General features: G+C 42.2%; 2 protein-coding genes across 6 annotated transcripts; one reads left to right on the top strand and one right to left on the bottom strand.

Moving 5' to 3' along the window:
* Positions 1-3,529: 3,529 nt before the first annotated feature.
* Armcx3 (armadillo repeat containing X-linked 3) lies at positions 3,530-8,103 on the bottom strand. 5 transcript variants are annotated; one of them, XM_087196673.1, is made up of 5 exons: positions 7,936-8,103; positions 7,335-7,432; positions 6,987-7,047; positions 6,668-6,737; positions 3,530-6,398 (listed from the first exon to the last, which is right to left on the bottom strand). In XM_087196673.1, the coding sequence occupies exon 5, from the start codon at positions 6,253-6,255 to the stop codon at positions 5,116-5,118; it is 1,140 nt and encodes a 379-aa protein (XP_087052799.1). In that variant the 5' UTR covers positions 6,256-6,398; positions 6,668-6,737; positions 6,987-7,047; positions 7,335-7,432; positions 7,936-8,103; the 3' UTR covers positions 3,530-5,115. The 5 variants fall into 5 exon arrangements, with proteins under 5 accessions (XP_087052799.1, XP_012923885.1, XP_087052800.1 ...); XM_013068431.3 differs by having other exon boundaries at positions 7,335-7,414; positions 7,936-8,102; XM_087196674.1 differs by having other exon boundaries at positions 7,783-8,098.
* Positions 8,104-12,858: 4,755 nt separating this feature from the next.
* On the top strand, positions 12,859-16,060 carry Armcx6 (armadillo repeat containing X-linked 6). The gene is given in 5 exon segments (XM_004872561.4): positions 12,859-13,272; positions 13,582-13,679; positions 14,026-14,105; positions 14,420-15,409; positions 15,411-16,060. Coding segments are annotated over 2 exon segments (894 nt in total). The 5' UTR covers positions 12,859-13,272; positions 13,582-13,679; positions 14,026-14,105; positions 14,420-14,560; the 3' UTR covers positions 15,456-16,060.
* The last annotated feature ends 450 nt before the right edge of the window (positions 16,061-16,510 follow it).

The following is a 16,510-nucleotide window of genomic DNA, read 5'->3' as shown; positions in this document are numbered from 1 at the left end:
TGCTTCCTGGCTTCCATGGGATGAGCAGCTGCTTTCTTCCCAGGCCCTTCTCCTGACAGAGGCTGAGATGTGGCAAGTGCTTGCCTAGCATGTGCCAGGCCCTGGGTTTGATCCCCAGCACAGACAGAGAGGGAGGGAGGGAGAGAAGAATGGAAGAAAAGAGAGAAATCAACTGTTCTTAGATGCAAGTTTATTTATGTCCTTACTGAAGATATCACCTAAAGTGGTCAGTTATATTTTGTTGAAAAGTTATGACCAGATGGATAACTCACTCCCTTGTGCTTCCTTTCTGTTTCCCTGCTTCTCTTCCCTTTTCTTCTCACTCATGTTTCCTTATATTGCACATCCCAACAAAGTCTCTCCTGAACAGTCTCTGCTCCAGGTTATGTTTTCTAGTCCTGAGCTAAGAAACCACCCAAATTGTTAATTCTGTTTTTAATAAAATAAGCCCTGTAATATGGTTGTTCAGTGCACCACACTTTAAAAATAGCAAGCATAAATATGGTTTCTGTTTATGGAGATGATTTCACAAATAATGGAAGATTAACAGAATATAAGGATATGCTGTCTCAGAGTATGCTGTCTTTCTAGGAAGATATGTTCAGAATAGGTATTTACTTTGTAATACACATGACTGTATATAACAGAAATTTTTAAAACGAAAATATTATGTGTTTATGAAAAGATAAAAGAAAATATGACTAAGTAGAGGTTCCTCAGCACAACCAAAACTTTAGAAGCCAAAGAGAGAAAATAAATAAGATTTAATCACTTGTACTAACCATTTATAAAGAAAAAAACATGAATAAAGCTAAAGGAATTAAATACCCACCAGGTTCTCCTCCTTTGATGGCTCAACCTCTACCTATGTTGGCGTACCTTCTCTGAGCACTAAATAAACAAGCTTTGATGATAATTTGGTTTCTGGTCTAGACTGACCTTAGGAAGAGAATGTTCTGAGCTGCAAACACTCAAAATCTGGCCTGCTTCATGATTCTAATCTTATGGTAACATAAATTATCATTCCAGTTTTTACTTGCAAAAGAAAATGCCACTCAATTTGTTATATCCTCTGTAAGCTTAGAAACGCTGAATAAATGAGAAGGCTCTGTGCTCAAACAAAGCTGCTTGCATTATACCAGCTCCTTCATTTTCTAAGATGTTAGTGGTCCATAGGACCAGAGTGACACTTAGCCAACTCTCAGTGGGTAATCAAGTTACATTTGCGTGAAGCTGTCAGAATAAAGCTACCACCCCACATAGGGCTTCCTTCCTGAGAAAAAAGACTAAAAGACAGAACTAAGAGAGACAGAAAGTAGGGTCCCAGGATGATCAATTCCGGTACAACACACAAAGGCTCTGGCCAGTCCAAGCCAATGATTTTTATGGGTAATCAATTGGGGGAAAGACGAGCTATGTGCAAGGGCAGGACTACGTGAGAAGATATGCAGTTGTGCGGTTTCTAGGTAAGCAAGCCTCGTAAAGGACAAGACAAAGCATTCTCAAATTAGGAACAGAATAGACAAAATATGTGATTGTAATTAGAACAGTGTCCTTCTAGTTAAGGTTTTAGTTGTGGGAATGGAATTTGGTGCAAATTACTCTGACCTGGCCACATAGGCCTTGACCAGACTTATTTCTCAAAACAAACCAATTGTGCGGTTAACTCTTCACACCCTGCACTGCTTACAGCCTGCTTTGGGCATAATCAGTGTGGTCCCCTGCAGACATATGCTATTCTGAAAAGTAAATCTCCTTTATCCTCCTTATACCACACCCTCAGGCCAGGAATCACACAGCAGTACAGAAACAGGTCTGAGTTAAAGGCAAGGAAGAGCCACACTTTAAACAGAGAAAATCTTCGGGTCAGGATGTTATAAAATTAATGTAAAAAGAATAAATTAGAGCTGAATGTGGGGGCACTCATCTGTAATCCCAGCACTCGTGAGACTGAGGCAGGAAAATTTAGACTGAGGCCAACTCAGGCTATGTAGTGAGCTCAAGGCCACCCTAGACTTCACAGGAGACCCTGTCTCAAAAAAAAGAAAAAAGAACAAATTAGATATCCATTAGCTCTCATTAGAAATAGTCATAATCACTGCTGTAAAAGCCATTCTCAAGTAAACTTAGCAAAACCAAAGAGAAACTTAAACATAAAATTTGCCTGAATCACATCAATTTGCCAAACCTATACTTGCAATTCCTTTTGAAACAAGGAAGTTAAAATATGAATTGAAAAATGAAAAAGAAAATCTGCTTCTTGATCCTTGAAGTATCATGCTCTGGATGATATCTGAAATCTATCACTGTAAAAGTGCCTTTACAAAGGTGTGGTAGAGCACACCTGTAATCCCAGCACTCAGAAGGCTGGGGCGGGAAGATCACCTAGAGTTTGAGGCCAGCCTGGGCTACACAGTGAATTCAAAGCCAGCCTGAACAATATAGCCAGGCCCTGTCTCAAAAAACAAACAAAAAAATTGTCTTTAAACACATTTGGAGTGCAATAGACCCTAAAACTGTTAGGTGACAATAAAACCAAAACAGCAGGACATCCTCTGAGTTTCTGTTATCTTTTCTAAAGAGAAGAACGGACCTGTCACAATCACAGCCACAATCCTAGAATCCTGCCCTTCCCAAAATGATTGAGAGTGACAACCTCCTATGTGAAAATATGGGGACACCTGGTAATTTCTCACATCAGTGTCACCCAGGACTTTCCCAAGAAGCAAATTACTCGGTCTAGATACTACCAGGTCTTAGACATGAAAAGTGCATGCAGGGCACGTAGGGCAGCACCAAGCTAACACTAAATCCTCAGTCTCTGTTCAAGTCAACAAGGCTTCCAAAAACTTCTTGGCATCCTGCCACACCTAGATTCACTTTATGACCACAGTAATGACAATTACTATTTGCATCAAATGCCCACTGGCACAGTGCATGGTGTCATGGAAATTAAATGGTCATGCCACACCAAAAGAGACAGAAGTGCAGAGTCACTGTCAAGGTCTTCCAGAAGGAGGAAACAGAAGTGTGAAAGAAAGAAGAAGAATGGGAAGGAACAAAAGGAGGGAAAAAAGGAGCAGATGGATGCCAGTCAAGTCTGTATGTACCACACTGTGGCTTTCTATTACTACAAGAAACCTCCTTTTAAGGGCCAGTGTAAAACTCATTCTGTACCTTAACTTCAAAAAATATCTTCATTCTGCTTTCCCTCATCCCACCCTTAAAATTGGTATCTAATGAGTTTATAGATAATTTAACAGAGTAACCATATCCAACAACTTTAAGCCGATTGGGCTCTGGTCATCTCATCCTCTGTTAAGAGTACATATATGAAGACATATGAAAACCTGGGGTTAAAACTAGATCATAACCAGATGATTTTACCCTTTTCTGGTCTTACATATAAAGCAGTCAGCTCCACAAAACCAACTTGTTTCCTTGCTTCTATTATTAGGTGAGAGATAATTTTATTGCTTTGAGAAATTATTTTAGCAGTTGCATTACAGGAATGACAGAACTCTACACATCATTTAATAAATGTTCTTTTATTGTTATTAGTATTTATTAAATGACACTGAAACATGGCAGAATGCTCCAGCAAACAAATTCTGAATACTTAAGGGTTCTCATTTGAATATTTTTAAGTATTTTGCATATGTTATCTCATTTAATCCTCCTGATAAGCTTCACTTTCACCACTTCAACCCATCTCACTTTAATCTAATTTTTTCCATTCAGTATCATTTTGAATCAATTACCTCCTTTGTTCCCAATACTTTTATCAAAAATTTCCTAAAATTCAACATTCATTTTAGATAAATAAGAACACAGATGAATAAAAACCAAGTAAGTAAAGTTCACTAATTATCCTTCCACCCAAAGATAGCTATTGTTTCTTTGTATGTACCTCCAGTTTTTAGTCTTTATAAACATGATTTCCTATCCCTCAAAGTGAAATCAAACTACAAACACTGCTATATCTAACTTACCTTTTCCATCTAATGCATGATGAATATACTTTCCTAGCAAAGTAGATTTCCATCAGCATATTTATCATATCCTACTGTGTGAACTTTCCTTTATTTAACCAATACGGTATGATAGACACTTTATTTTTCAATTTTTGGTACCTTAGTGCTGAGGCAAATAGCTTTGTACATACAAACTTTGACCAATTACTCAATTACTCTCTTAGGACACAAGGTTTATGTATGACCAAATCCTACCACCAGGGTTTCAGAGGGTCGGTTTCTCCATCACCTGACACTGTGTAGCAGGAGGGCAAGCAGGACATTTCTAAAGAGCCCATTCATTTTTTAGTCAAAAATATTTGGTGTATCTGAGTATTCAATAAGATAGTATTCAAATATCTTTCCACAACTGGCTTCACCCAGCTTTCTAAATTTATTTACTCCTATTCCACACACTCTCCACTCTAGGAAGACTGTTCGTCCATCATAGGAAGAAGGTTCATACCTCAATAGCTTTCTTACACTATTCCTCCTTCTCATGGAATGCCTTAACCTACCCTACTCCATTCAGGGCTCACTTTCAATGGCTGCTTTCTCCATGAAAGTTTAGTTAACTCTCCTATCCTACAGAGGCCTGTGCCTCCTCTGTGCTCTGAGAGCACACATCTGACAAAGAGTGTATGCTCCAAAAATATTGTCAGTTATCTTTTGGTTTGCATGTTCCTTATCTCTCCAATTAGATTATAAACCAAAGGACAAGGATGATCTCTTTCTTCTTTCTTTTTTTTTCTTTCCAGCATTAACACTCAACTTTATTGGTGATACACAAATGAAATCAATGCAAATGACAGAAGAGAGGTTACTTAGGACTAATTTTTCACTGTCACTTATGCAGAGGAAATAGTAAGAATATTTCAATCTAGGCAGCAAGACAAAAAGCAACAAACATTTTCACAGCAAGTAATGATATTCATCCAGCTTACACCCAAAAACCAACCTAGTTAAATATCAGCATTAACGGTACAATATGACACGCATTACTCAAAATTGGCAGCTGAAAAGATTCCTCCAACATATAAACAAGTTTGAGAAAAGAAATAGTTTACAATGTATGTTGCATCTAAACTATGAAGTCAAGAAGTTACTCCTGGATCTTTGGGAACATATTCTCAGCCAGTTTGGCCATGAATTTTCCAACTTTTACTTTCACCAAAAAATCGTGGTGACTTTCTATTCCCAGAACCTTATCAGCACACACTTGAAATTCTTTTAAAAAGAAAAAGAGAGAACCTTCACCAAATTGATTCTGAGTAGGTTCATTTTCTTCCCATCTGAAATTGTCACTTAGATTCTCAAAAACAACCAGAAGTTTAAGAATAACCTCTTTGTTCTCCTTCTTATTAAAGAGGGAACCCAGTGACAATGGTACTTGGGCCCTGAGCAGTTCTCTAGTCATAGCTGGATTTTCAGCCAAATTCAAAAGGAGTTTCAAAACCTGAAGTTTAGTTTCTTCATTTCCAGCTGAAAATAAGCGGAAAAAGTCTGAAATGGAATTAGCAAGCATGTGCTGATACTCATTAGTAACAGTCATATTTGTAAGCAATCTCAGTCCAGCCAGCTGCACAGATGAGTTCAAGCGAGAAGTGATTGTGTCATCACACACTTGATTCATGTATATCTTAAGCCTGCGCTGATTTTCAGCATTCACACTCAGGTTATTTAGAACAATTAAAGCCTTTTCCTTGACAATAGGATCCCGAGTATTGAGAATCTTTGCAACAATTGGGAGACCACCCAGATCACGAATAATATCTCTGTTAAATGCATAAGCAGCATTGTTACCCAGAGCAATTAAAGCTGCTTCAAGAATATAAGGCTTTTCAGACATCTCAACCAAACAAAGAACTTTTTGTAGTTCTTGAGGGGACAAAATAGTATCATCTGAATTAGGGGAAGCCCTTTTCTGGACAGCCCGACGCGCCCTGGTAGCCCTGGCCCTTGCCCTGGCTCTAGCTCTGGTTCCTGCCTCAGTTCCAATCCGAGCCCAAGGTGGGTACCATACTATGCTCTTGCTATCATTACCATCATCGTCGTCATCAGACCAGTCATTATACCTGGCCCCAGAACAGTCCCCAGCATCATCCACATCCCCAGATCCACCCTCAGCCATTTTCTCCTTGTTATATTTTCTTCCTCGGGTCAATCTATAAATGCAATAGCAGGCACTAGCCCCAATCACTAGGCCTGCAGTCACCCAGCCTACTTTCCTGGCGTAGCCCATGCAATCGTCCCTGACAAGAGCAGGGACAAAGGAATAGAGTAATCACTCAGGGTGGGGAAAGAGGGCTGTTGGCCTGGGGACAGGACTATAGAAGTTGATCTTCAGGCGCTTCCTGGCCACGATAGCTGGTTCTGGAGGTGGACCTAGAAACGAAGGAGAGAAATATGGTTTGAATTTCTCTTCTCTTTGTGTTGCCCTATGCAGAGTTGCACAGGACAGGAAAATAGAAGTTGAATCCTGAGTAAGTATAGATTGTTGACAAAATATCTCCCTCATTTCACCCTCTCCCTACCTCCCATCCCACCTTTACCCTAAGCATAGATAAAGGTAATGGAGTCCACAGATTCTGCTAGAGCCTCAGTCATCACAACCTCTGGTGATGTGACGCTAGAGAGTAGCACCTTGCACTAACCTCCTTGAGACAGGTACTTTGCCTCTCTTCCCTTCCCTGGAAGTGTGCCACGCCCAACAATTTTTCCAATCTGCAGAAAGAGCAGAGTCAGTGAGAACTGAATGCTTGATAGATAGTACATTTGTTGCTTTCCTGAATCACCATCCAGGTTGTCAGATTTTTTTTTTTAGCATCACTATGCCATCTAAAACGTACACATGCCCTAGTCTGAAATAAAGGGACGCAAGGAAAATAAAGTAGGATCACAGGAGTCTATCCAAACCGCGGCTTATTTCCAGCCCCTCCCCCATTCCAGGCAGCCCCCCACGCCCACACTGACCTCCAAAGATCCTGGGAAACTTCCTCCCTCCCTTCAAGCAGTGCCACCTGCTACAGCAGACCTGCAGGATGACAGATCGAAAACATGGGGACTAAGTGCTGTTGAGAGGAGGATTATGAACAAACTATCTGATAGGCTTTCCTGCTGTCATTTCCCCCTCCCCCCTCCCGCGCGAGCACGCTCGCGCGTGTACACACACACACACACACACACACACACGGAGTGCACGCCATTTCGCCACAGTCCGAGGAGTGTAAGAAACACAGACTCAAACTGAACCTAGATTACCTTCTCTAGTTTTCTCTCAACTCCACACACTCCTCTCCTAGGGTCCCCACATGGTCTTACCCTCAAATCAACCTTCACCGATAGGGGTTAATTTCCTTCCTCTTCTCTTGCCTGGCGTTGTGCTGCAACCTACAGAAAGACTGGCCACCCAGGAGAGGCTTGGACCCCCCCAGCCACAGAGCCATGGTCGGAAAGACGGAAAACAGGCGATACGCTACTGAGTGCTTGGTGGACGGACCAGTCCCCAGAGAATGAAACTCTTTTCTAATTCGGAGGCCTTTTTGTCAAAGGTTTCCCACCTCTGTTACCCTCTAGGGTTCTGCTGACACACCGTAATGCCTCCCACCACCCCCGCCCCCATGTCCAGCCTTTCCCCGTCAGAACTGTCCTGGTAGACTGGGGCCCAAAAGCCAAGCCACATCTCCCTTTCCAAATTGAGGGCCTTGGCTCCCAGAAGATTTCCATCTCCGTCTTTCTGGATTCCTCCCCCAAACACCCCCCAACTCACCGTTTTGCAGCATTGAAACGGGCTGCGGGCGGGACAAACGTCTTGGAAAGCGGGCAGCGAGTGGAAGAGTCCACAGAGGCGCTCAGGACCCGCGACGGTCTCCGCCCTACACCCTCCGCCACCCCCACTGTGTGGAATCTCCCAGGCACTGACCTGCGGGGATCCGGGACAATTTCCTTCCCCTCCTTCTTCGCTCGACCACAAGCCCACCCGCCCTCCGGGCAATGGGGAGCTGGTACTCAGATGGAAACAACGACCAGGACAAGCAGGACTTCTGCACACGTCAGCTTTTGGTCACGTGAGATCTACGTCATCCACCAACTCGGGTCCCCAATTTCCCCTCCCACTAGCAGTGCGGCAGAAGAGGGCCCGCCCCACTCCTTTCCCTTCCCCACGCTGGGCCTTGTTACTCATTCTTTATCGCTAATCCCATCTACTTGTAGTTGTTTCCCTTCCTCGGGTTACCAGAAAGGCTAGCATCTTTCCCTGGGGCCACTGCACTGGGGCCCCTTGCACTTTTTTGAAAAATTGACTTTTCCTTTGCTAGTCTCCTGGGACATCAGCCTCTCCTTACACCTCCTCTCTTCCAGTTGTTAATGTCTACCTCCGAAATCCAGTCCCAGATCTGAAATGAACAAGAGGTCAGAAAAGGAAACCTGGAGTGAGCGTTTGGTTTTTACTTTATGAGGACTTTTTTGTCATTTTTGTCCTACCCTCCACCACACCTAGCCTGCATTCTTTTTATGAGGAAAAATACTACAAAGCTATTTTCATTTCAGAAAAATTAAGATGGGAGGTGGGAGAGCATGTTGGATGACAGCTTCTAAAAGTCCCACATTTCTTACTTAGTGGAGAGTGAGTGTTGGCTACTTCACTTAAAGCAATCTTCATATCTTTCGTGGCCTAGCACATAACAAAAGCCTGAAAGAGTTAATCAGCATGTCTGAGAATATGTAAATCTTCTGGCTAGGCCATCTTCTGAATAGAAGAGGGGCAGATTTTCACCTCTGTAAGTTATCTAGGAGCAAGAAATCAACCTTTGGGAGCCAGTAACAAAAGATTGAATAGAAATACATTTGTGTAGTTAATATCTATAAAATAAAAAGGCATGCATACTAACAAAGTGAATGTATACAAAGAGCATTATGAAAGACACTTGGGTACAAATACAGATATCTGTAAATGAAACAGGTGTTAAGGAACACAGAGAGCAACACAAAGTTGCCTGAACTTGGTATTCTATAATATTCAATAATATTCTATACTAGAAGCAATTAGTGTGAAATCATTTCACTGATTTAATGAGCTCAATAATTCACCTGTGATTTAACTTTTTTAAAACAGGGAAAGGAACAATTATTTTATTCCTTTTATTTTATTCTTTCTTATTTAAGTTAACCAGGTTTGGTTTCAGTTATTTAAAATCAAAGGACATTAGCTAATATACAGTACAAAAACAAATAACAAAGAACAAAAAAATCCTATAGCTTTTCAGAACATGGGGTCTTTTGGTGAGTTATTTCCTAATAGTTTGGATGTAAAGTTGTTATCGATACAGCTTTTTAAATCCACAGATAATATGGAAATAAATTCAGAGACTGGGAAGTTTGAGAAGGGGTAAACCAATAATATTCATATGGATTTAACTTCTGGGAGGCAGTACTGGAACATTATTGGAATTTATCAAACAGAAGCCAAATCAACTTTTGATTCTGTTTTAGAAGAGTCAGAGGAAAGTGCCCATAGTTCTCATCCAAGCTCTGTCTGGAGGAAAGGGAGATATTGGCTGAGATGAATGGAACATTTTAGCTTCCCTGGGCAGAATCATCCCCATCTCCTGTGAGTGTTCTTCAAGCTTCTGCAGCTGAAGGCCACTTTTTAAGGTGCATGAATGCCTTTGCTCTGATTTCAGGTTCACCAATAAACTTTGTGAGGTTGTAGCATGTCTATAGGAAGAAAATGGGCAGGTAAGAGTGACCAAAACCTCTAGCACTCCTGACAGTTGTATTTCTCAGGATAAATTATTCAGTTATCACCTCTGTTGAAACTTAACTTCTCCTGTGGTCTAACCAGGAAAGAATACAGAGACACATGGGTTTGGGCATTCTGTTCTAGATTTACATGGCTCTATAATGATGTCTTAAAAACATCTGCTCTTGTTGTACAGGAAATATCAGGGCTAGCAGGGAGGGGGAAGAGGAAGAGAAGTAAAAAGAATTAAGATGTGTTATGTACATGTAGCAAATCCCCACAGTGAATGTAATCAATATGTACTACCAACATATATGAATAAACAACATTTTTTAAAATCAGGGCTATATCATGCAACACTGAAGAAAAAACTCTGAGGTATAAATGCAACTTTGTGGTATTCTACTGGGGAAGCCAGGTGGTTTTTGACTCAAAGAACAACCTTATGCATTGCCTTTTCACATCTTTTTCTAATGTTCAGGTAGTATGGAAAATGCAACTAAGATACGCTGTAACACATAAGCCCCCAGCACGTCAGCCACAGGTGGACAAAATGTTAATAGACAAAATAGTTAAAGAGTTTCTACAAATCAACAACATCTGAAATAATTTACATCTCTCTCTGGGAAAAGAAAGGAAATGCACTTTATATTTTCTATACCTGTGTTTTTTTAGCGAAAGAGTGGACAGTGCACAAAACAGACCAAACAAAGGCTCTCTTACTAAAATATGAATCATGAGCAGAGAGTTAAAAACCTGACTATCAGTAGATTTATGGCATCCTGAAGAGATTCTCTCAGTTCCTCCTAGTTAGACAGCTCAAGCTGACCCCCATCTTTGGTGTTCCCTCCTTTTACCCAGGTTTGGTTCTGTTGCTTGCAATCTGAAAAACTTACAAAACAAATAACACAATACAAAAAGTAATGTAACTTTTCAAGATCACAACCTTCTAAAATTTATTTTTGTCATTCTTCACAATTCCATTAGTGTAACTATCCAGTATTTTCTGGTACTTTGTAGGTCACAAATCACATGTGTCCACCGATTGACTTAAGCCAAAAAGCTTCATTTAGCAATGGTCTCACAGCCTTTTACAGCCTCAGGAACTTTTAACAGGTTTATCTGAAAACTTATTTAAGCATTTTTCTTTTTCAGATGGTATGCCAAGCATATAACATGTCTTTAAATACATATTTGTTTGTGAATGTATAATGTAGAGCAAAGTAGTTTTTAAATGCTATTCTCCAAGTTTCTTCATAAGAATTGGGATCAGAATGACAAAGAGGTAAAAGATTTGCAAAGGTTGTCATGACCAACAGATTTAGGAATGTTTAGAGGAGTGGATTCAAACCAGGAGGTCTGGTAGATTGGGAGAATGGTGGTACTGAATTATACACTAGATAATTGATATATGAATTGATATATATATATAGGATATATGAAAGAGGGTAAATATTTTACTCTGGTAAGGGAGGCAGAAATGAAGATTTTTGTCTTTGAAGCTTGGCTAAATTTTGTAAAAATTAGTCCATGTTGTAGAATTCTGTGTAGGACACCAAGGCATTTGTCTTTGTTAAGCTTTACATATTCCTTAATTCTTTCTAACATATATGTTCAAAACAAAAAAATCACTTATATATTTACCAAGTGCCAAAAAAAGAATGATTAGCAGATGAACCTAAGTGTTCCGTTAGTAAGGCATCAGAAATAAAATTCATTTGTCTAAGAGAAGTAAATAGTGTCATGAAAAGAATAGTAAAGGAGGATAATGGCAAAAACAAATGAGGTAGAGATTTAGAGAGATGGAGTATATTAGTGCATGAGTTTGGACTAGAAAAGTTACAACACGTTCTTGACTTCTAATATTTGCCAGGAAGATATTAAGGGCTCTCTGGCTCTCCTCCAGAAAGGGCCTCCTCCGCCGGGGCCCCTGGCAGGGAGCACCTCCAGCCTGCCTAGGTGTCATATTTCAACATTCTCAGAAAGAGGCCGCCTGAACAGTCTATATTTAGAGTATGACTCCCAAGCCAGGACAAGTGGGTGTCTGGGGGCTAACCTCTGCATACTTATCCCTTAGTTTGGGAATTAATTGTTCTGAGGGACTTGTGTTGGTAATGGAGTTAAGTTGTAAGGGAAACAGAGAGTCAAAGTCTTCTTTCTCTTGGTGATCACTTGAGATCCTGCACCTTGTCCTCCCACTTGTGAGAGGAAAAAGGTAAGGACATCCGAAGTTGTTGCAGCAACTCACAGTCATCTACAGATCCTCACTGCCATTCCCATTGGAAAATGTGAACTCTGATCATTGGTATGGTAACAGATTACACAGGAATGGTAGATACTGAAGAGTTCTTACCAGTGCCATGATGGATGAAAAATTCCCTTTATTAACAGAGAATTCTCTAATTTCTGGATAGTTTACAGATTGCATCCTGAAATATGAGAATAGATTTTTAAATGAAACCCTCAAATGAAAGGCAAACTAATATGTGAAGTTAGTAATTTTGTAAAGATCATCTGAAGTTGTAAGATTCATCTGAAGATACAGTCTACAAGAAGTCCTTCCTTTGAAGCCAGAATGAAAACCATCCAGCAGCCTTCTACAAAATTTCAGTTGTATAACAGTTAATACTATGAGTTCAGCCAGAAAGATGAAAGAGACGGTAGTTTTTGTATTCATCTAAAATGGTCACAATTAGAACACTAACCTTCTCATGCAGATTCATTTATCCATTAATTTATAAATCATATTGAGAACACACGGATTTTGTTTGTAAAGATATGTTTTAAACTTTAATATGCTCTTTTAAAGCTGCTAATAAGAGAAAAATATTTTCAATGTGGTACAAATTAACTTTGCCAACCCTGTTAATCGGAAAATCTTACTCATGATACATTTTTAAAATAAGACTGACATTTTTTTTTCTCCAAGTGGAAATAGTTTTATTGTATTTTATGATTGCAAAATACTGTGTGTAACTTAAGTCAGTAAAAAAGCTGGGATGAAACAGAACCTAAACGGGTCAAAAATATCAGAAAAAAATCTACCTGGGCTTCCTTTTCTGCTCCCCCTCCTCCAAATTTGGTGCCTAGACTGAAAATGAAAAACGGGTAGAAATTAAGGAAGAAGATTCCGAAGTTTCAAGCCAAGGAAAGGATGACACAATTCTCCAAGAAGTGTAAGTGCAGGGTAGACCTAGGAAAAGATGCTAGCCCTTCCTGTAATTAGAGAAAGTCAAATTCAGCACCAGAGAGATATGGTCACTTCTGGTTTCTGGTGTTCTTACAGAGGAAAAGACGGACAGGGCGCAGTGAAAGTGGGGGAGGTAGAGGGCAGGCTGGCGCCTGCCGCACTGCTTATGGGAGTGGAAATTGGGGGCCAGAGCTGACCGGTGACGTGGATGTCACGTGATCAGGAGCCTCCTAGAGTAGAAGTCACGCTAGTCGCCTCTGTCTGGGTGCCAGCCCCCTATTACTCTGCAGGCAAGTGAAGGAAGAAGAAAACTAGCTCGGATCACAGAGGTCGGTGCGAGGGTAGGAGCTGCTTTGAAAGAAGTGAGGGTGGGAGAGAGCCAAGAGCGCCGCGAGTCCAAGTTCAGGCAGATTGGGACTGTATTCTTTTCTCCTCGACTTTTTAAATACCTTCCCCCACCACACCCCCACTCCCACCTTCACCCCCCACTCCACTCCTTCATTTTACTGGAAAGGAGTGACGGGCTTCTGGTGGGGGTGAGGAGAGTGAATGGCAGTTACAGAGAATCTAGGCACCGTGTCCTGGGTGCTGGTCAGTCCACCAAGCACCCCCTCCCCTCGGTCTCCTGTCTGTTGCAGATCTGTAGATCGCGGCGCAGATCTGTAGATCGCGGCACAGATCTCGGCGAGAGAAGGAGCAAACTGCTTTGGTTGGAGCCGTGGAGGGACATGTGAAGGTAGGATTAGCCCGGAACCGTAGGCAAGGGTGGCAAAGAGGAGACCTGGGATCTGTGCGGGACAAGTCCAAGTAGCACTCTCCAGGCCCCTTCTTACTCCACACCCCCTCCCATTTCAGTTCAGGGAAAGGGGTGTGGCAGCCTTTGCTGGGAAAATGGCGGACCAAGGGGGGTGGGGGACGCTCTTATTAGAAAAGTACAGAGGGTGTGAGAAATACTTTAAACCCAAAGGCCTAAAATTCAGGAAAGCAGATTTGGGGATCTTTGTGATCAGTGAGGACCCATCCCACTGTACTTTCAGTTCTCCATTGCCACCTGCCTCTCTTTCTATTTGTTCTTCTGCCAGACGGTCCGTCTATCACTGTAGAAGGAACAGTGACGACAGAAACAAGGGAAGAAGAAGAAATTCACCTGACTTTATTAAAGGTTGGTCAGAGAATTTTTATATGACTTTTGGAGGGTAGAGATATGTGTAGGGAAGGAAAAAAATCTGCTTGAAGGTTAAATCTCTCTGTCACAGCCTGACTATCATATAGAGCACAGGCCTATCTCTTGCCCTTCTGTGAGGGTCCTGGAAGACAAATGATAGATCCTGAGGTAGATAGGGGAGACAGAAAAGAACAAGAAAATAGTTTCCTAATAATCCAAATTTTTCAACCAGAAGTCAAACTTCACTCTGTCTCTTAAGGCAGAAGCCCTTGGCATAATCCAAATTCCTTAATACTCTTTCACACCCACAGATTCATTACAAGAACTACAGAAATATAGGAAAGGCAAAAGACTACTACTCTGCACCGTTCATCCTGGCACTAAGAGACCTCTTCAATCAGGTGGAACAAGGCACTCTCCCAACCTGCCCCAAGACTGGCAAAGATTTAAGCATGGGCCGGGCCCGGGAAGTGGGTTGGATGGCAGCAGGACTGATGATTGGGGCTGGTGCCTGCTACTGTGTTTACAAACTGACCATAGGAAAGGATGACGGTGACAAGTCTGAGGAGGAAGGAGATGAATGGGGGGATGACCAGGACCTAGATGAGGAGGAGTCCAAAATTTGGTTTGATTTCACAACCATGGTGCGACCCTGGAATAAGGATGAGGATTGGACAAAACCTGGGGTCCCAGGTGGCAATGAGGACAGGCCATCAGGGGGAGGAAAGGCTAAGACAGCACACCCAATAAAACAGCGGCCATTCCCATATGAACATAAAAATACATGGAGTGCTCAAAGCTTTAAAAATATCAGTTGTATTCTTGAGTTCTCCAAGTGTCCTCCCATTCAGGGAAAATTGATGTTTGCAGAGCCCAAGGATGCTGTTTTCTCACTTAGCCACAATGCCAATAGACATTTAGCCAGCCCATCAATCACTGGAGATGCAATCCTCACTCCCCACCCCACTGTCAGGGAGGAGGCTTTGTGTGCCCCAGATAACTTGAAGGGGAGTAGTGAAAATCAGGGCCAGATTAAGATGTACGCCGATGAGGTGTGTCGGGAAACTGTGCCACATTGCTGCAACTCATTTCTGCAGCAGGCTGGATTAAATTTGTTAATGAGCATGACAGTTATTAATAACATGCTTGCCAAATCCGTTTCAGACTTGAAGTTTCCTTTGATATCCGAGGGAAGTGGATGTGCTAAGGTTCAGGTTTTGGAACTGCTGATGGTTTTGTCTGAAAAGCCAGTCTTGGCGGGGGAGTTGCTGGGTACCCAAATGCTATTCCCCTTTGTGATAAACAAGTGGAAATAGAGATATTCTCCTGGAAACGCTCGCCCCTTAAGTGGCCATGTGGAGCAGAATGGGACTGAATCTCCCCCAAACACGGTTTGGTTTGCAGATGTCATAGAATCTGCACTGGGTGCTACTGAGGATTCGGGCTTGGCCAGTCATCAGTCTCTGGGTGAAAGTTCCAGTCACTAAATCAAGGACTACACTCTCATTGGCCAGGCAGGGGCCCCCACAGAGCTCTGGGTAACGAATTGGTTTTGCAGTCTGTAGGCAAAGTGCACTGTAAATTACTCCCTTGCAGCCTTCCTCAGGCTGTAGAGGGATCACTGTAGCCTGCCAGCTGTGGCTAAAGGACATCAAATTACAGCATCACGAGTGCTATTGTTGCCTCTGGTGGTCTCCCTGTCTAAGCAGGACCACTTCTGAGAGACCACATCCATACAGGAAGCTTGTGCTGAAAATGCATTTGCTGCTGCTTAGGTGGAAGTAATTTTTCCTTTACTCTTTCTTCTAACACCAGCTGATGGATGGCAAATGAATCTGTTCATCCAGAAAGTGCACTCCCCTTCTGTCCATACTACTGACTTAACCTCATCCCCAAAGTCTGCATCTGTGTGTATCGTCAATAAACTTGTGTGCTTTGATCGGCCAAACGAAGACATGGTCCTTGTCGTTGAGTTTACAGTCTGCACAAAGAGAAAGACAAAGAATGCACAATGAACGCCAGCTGACTGGGGTGTCTGCTCCCCAGCAGATGGATGCTTATCAGTGATCGCGGGAGGCAGGGGCAGAATGGGGCTTCAGTGTTCAGAATAAACCTCAAGAGAGGGGCTGGGGCAGGGGTGACAGGCTGGGGGGCGGGGGCCTGGAGGTTGGCAGAATTAAGTTGGCATCGTGTTGAGAGAACTAGAGGAGACCATATCCTTGAAGCCTTGAAGCAGGCACCCCCTGATAAAGGTATCTGCTCGACTGCTGGCCTGGGGAGGAAGGCCAGTGTCCTTGAGGTTTGTCTAGACAGTCCTTGGTTGCTAGGGTGGGGGAGCTGGTGTGTGTGTGGGGGGGGGTGGATCCCTGTCATGCATCCCTGCACATCTGATGCATAATCAT

The sequence above is a fragment of the Heterocephalus glaber genome, unplaced genomic scaffold, assembly GCF_053883595.1.
Source record: "Heterocephalus glaber isolate CG9 unplaced genomic scaffold, H.glaber_assembly_v1.0 deba00001613, whole genome shotgun sequence".
Classification (NCBI taxonomy): Eukaryota; Metazoa; Chordata; class Mammalia; order Rodentia; family Bathyergidae; genus Heterocephalus; species Heterocephalus glaber.
The sequence above is the reverse complement of the archived record's forward strand: the minus strand, read 5'-3'. Positions and strand labels throughout refer to the sequence as shown.

Bases quoted from the DNA above. Each gene is read 5' to 3' on its own strand.
- Armcx3 (XM_087196673.1), bottom strand. From the start codon at position 6,255: ATGGGCTACGCCAGGAAAGTAGGCTGGGTGACTGCAGGCCTAGTGATT.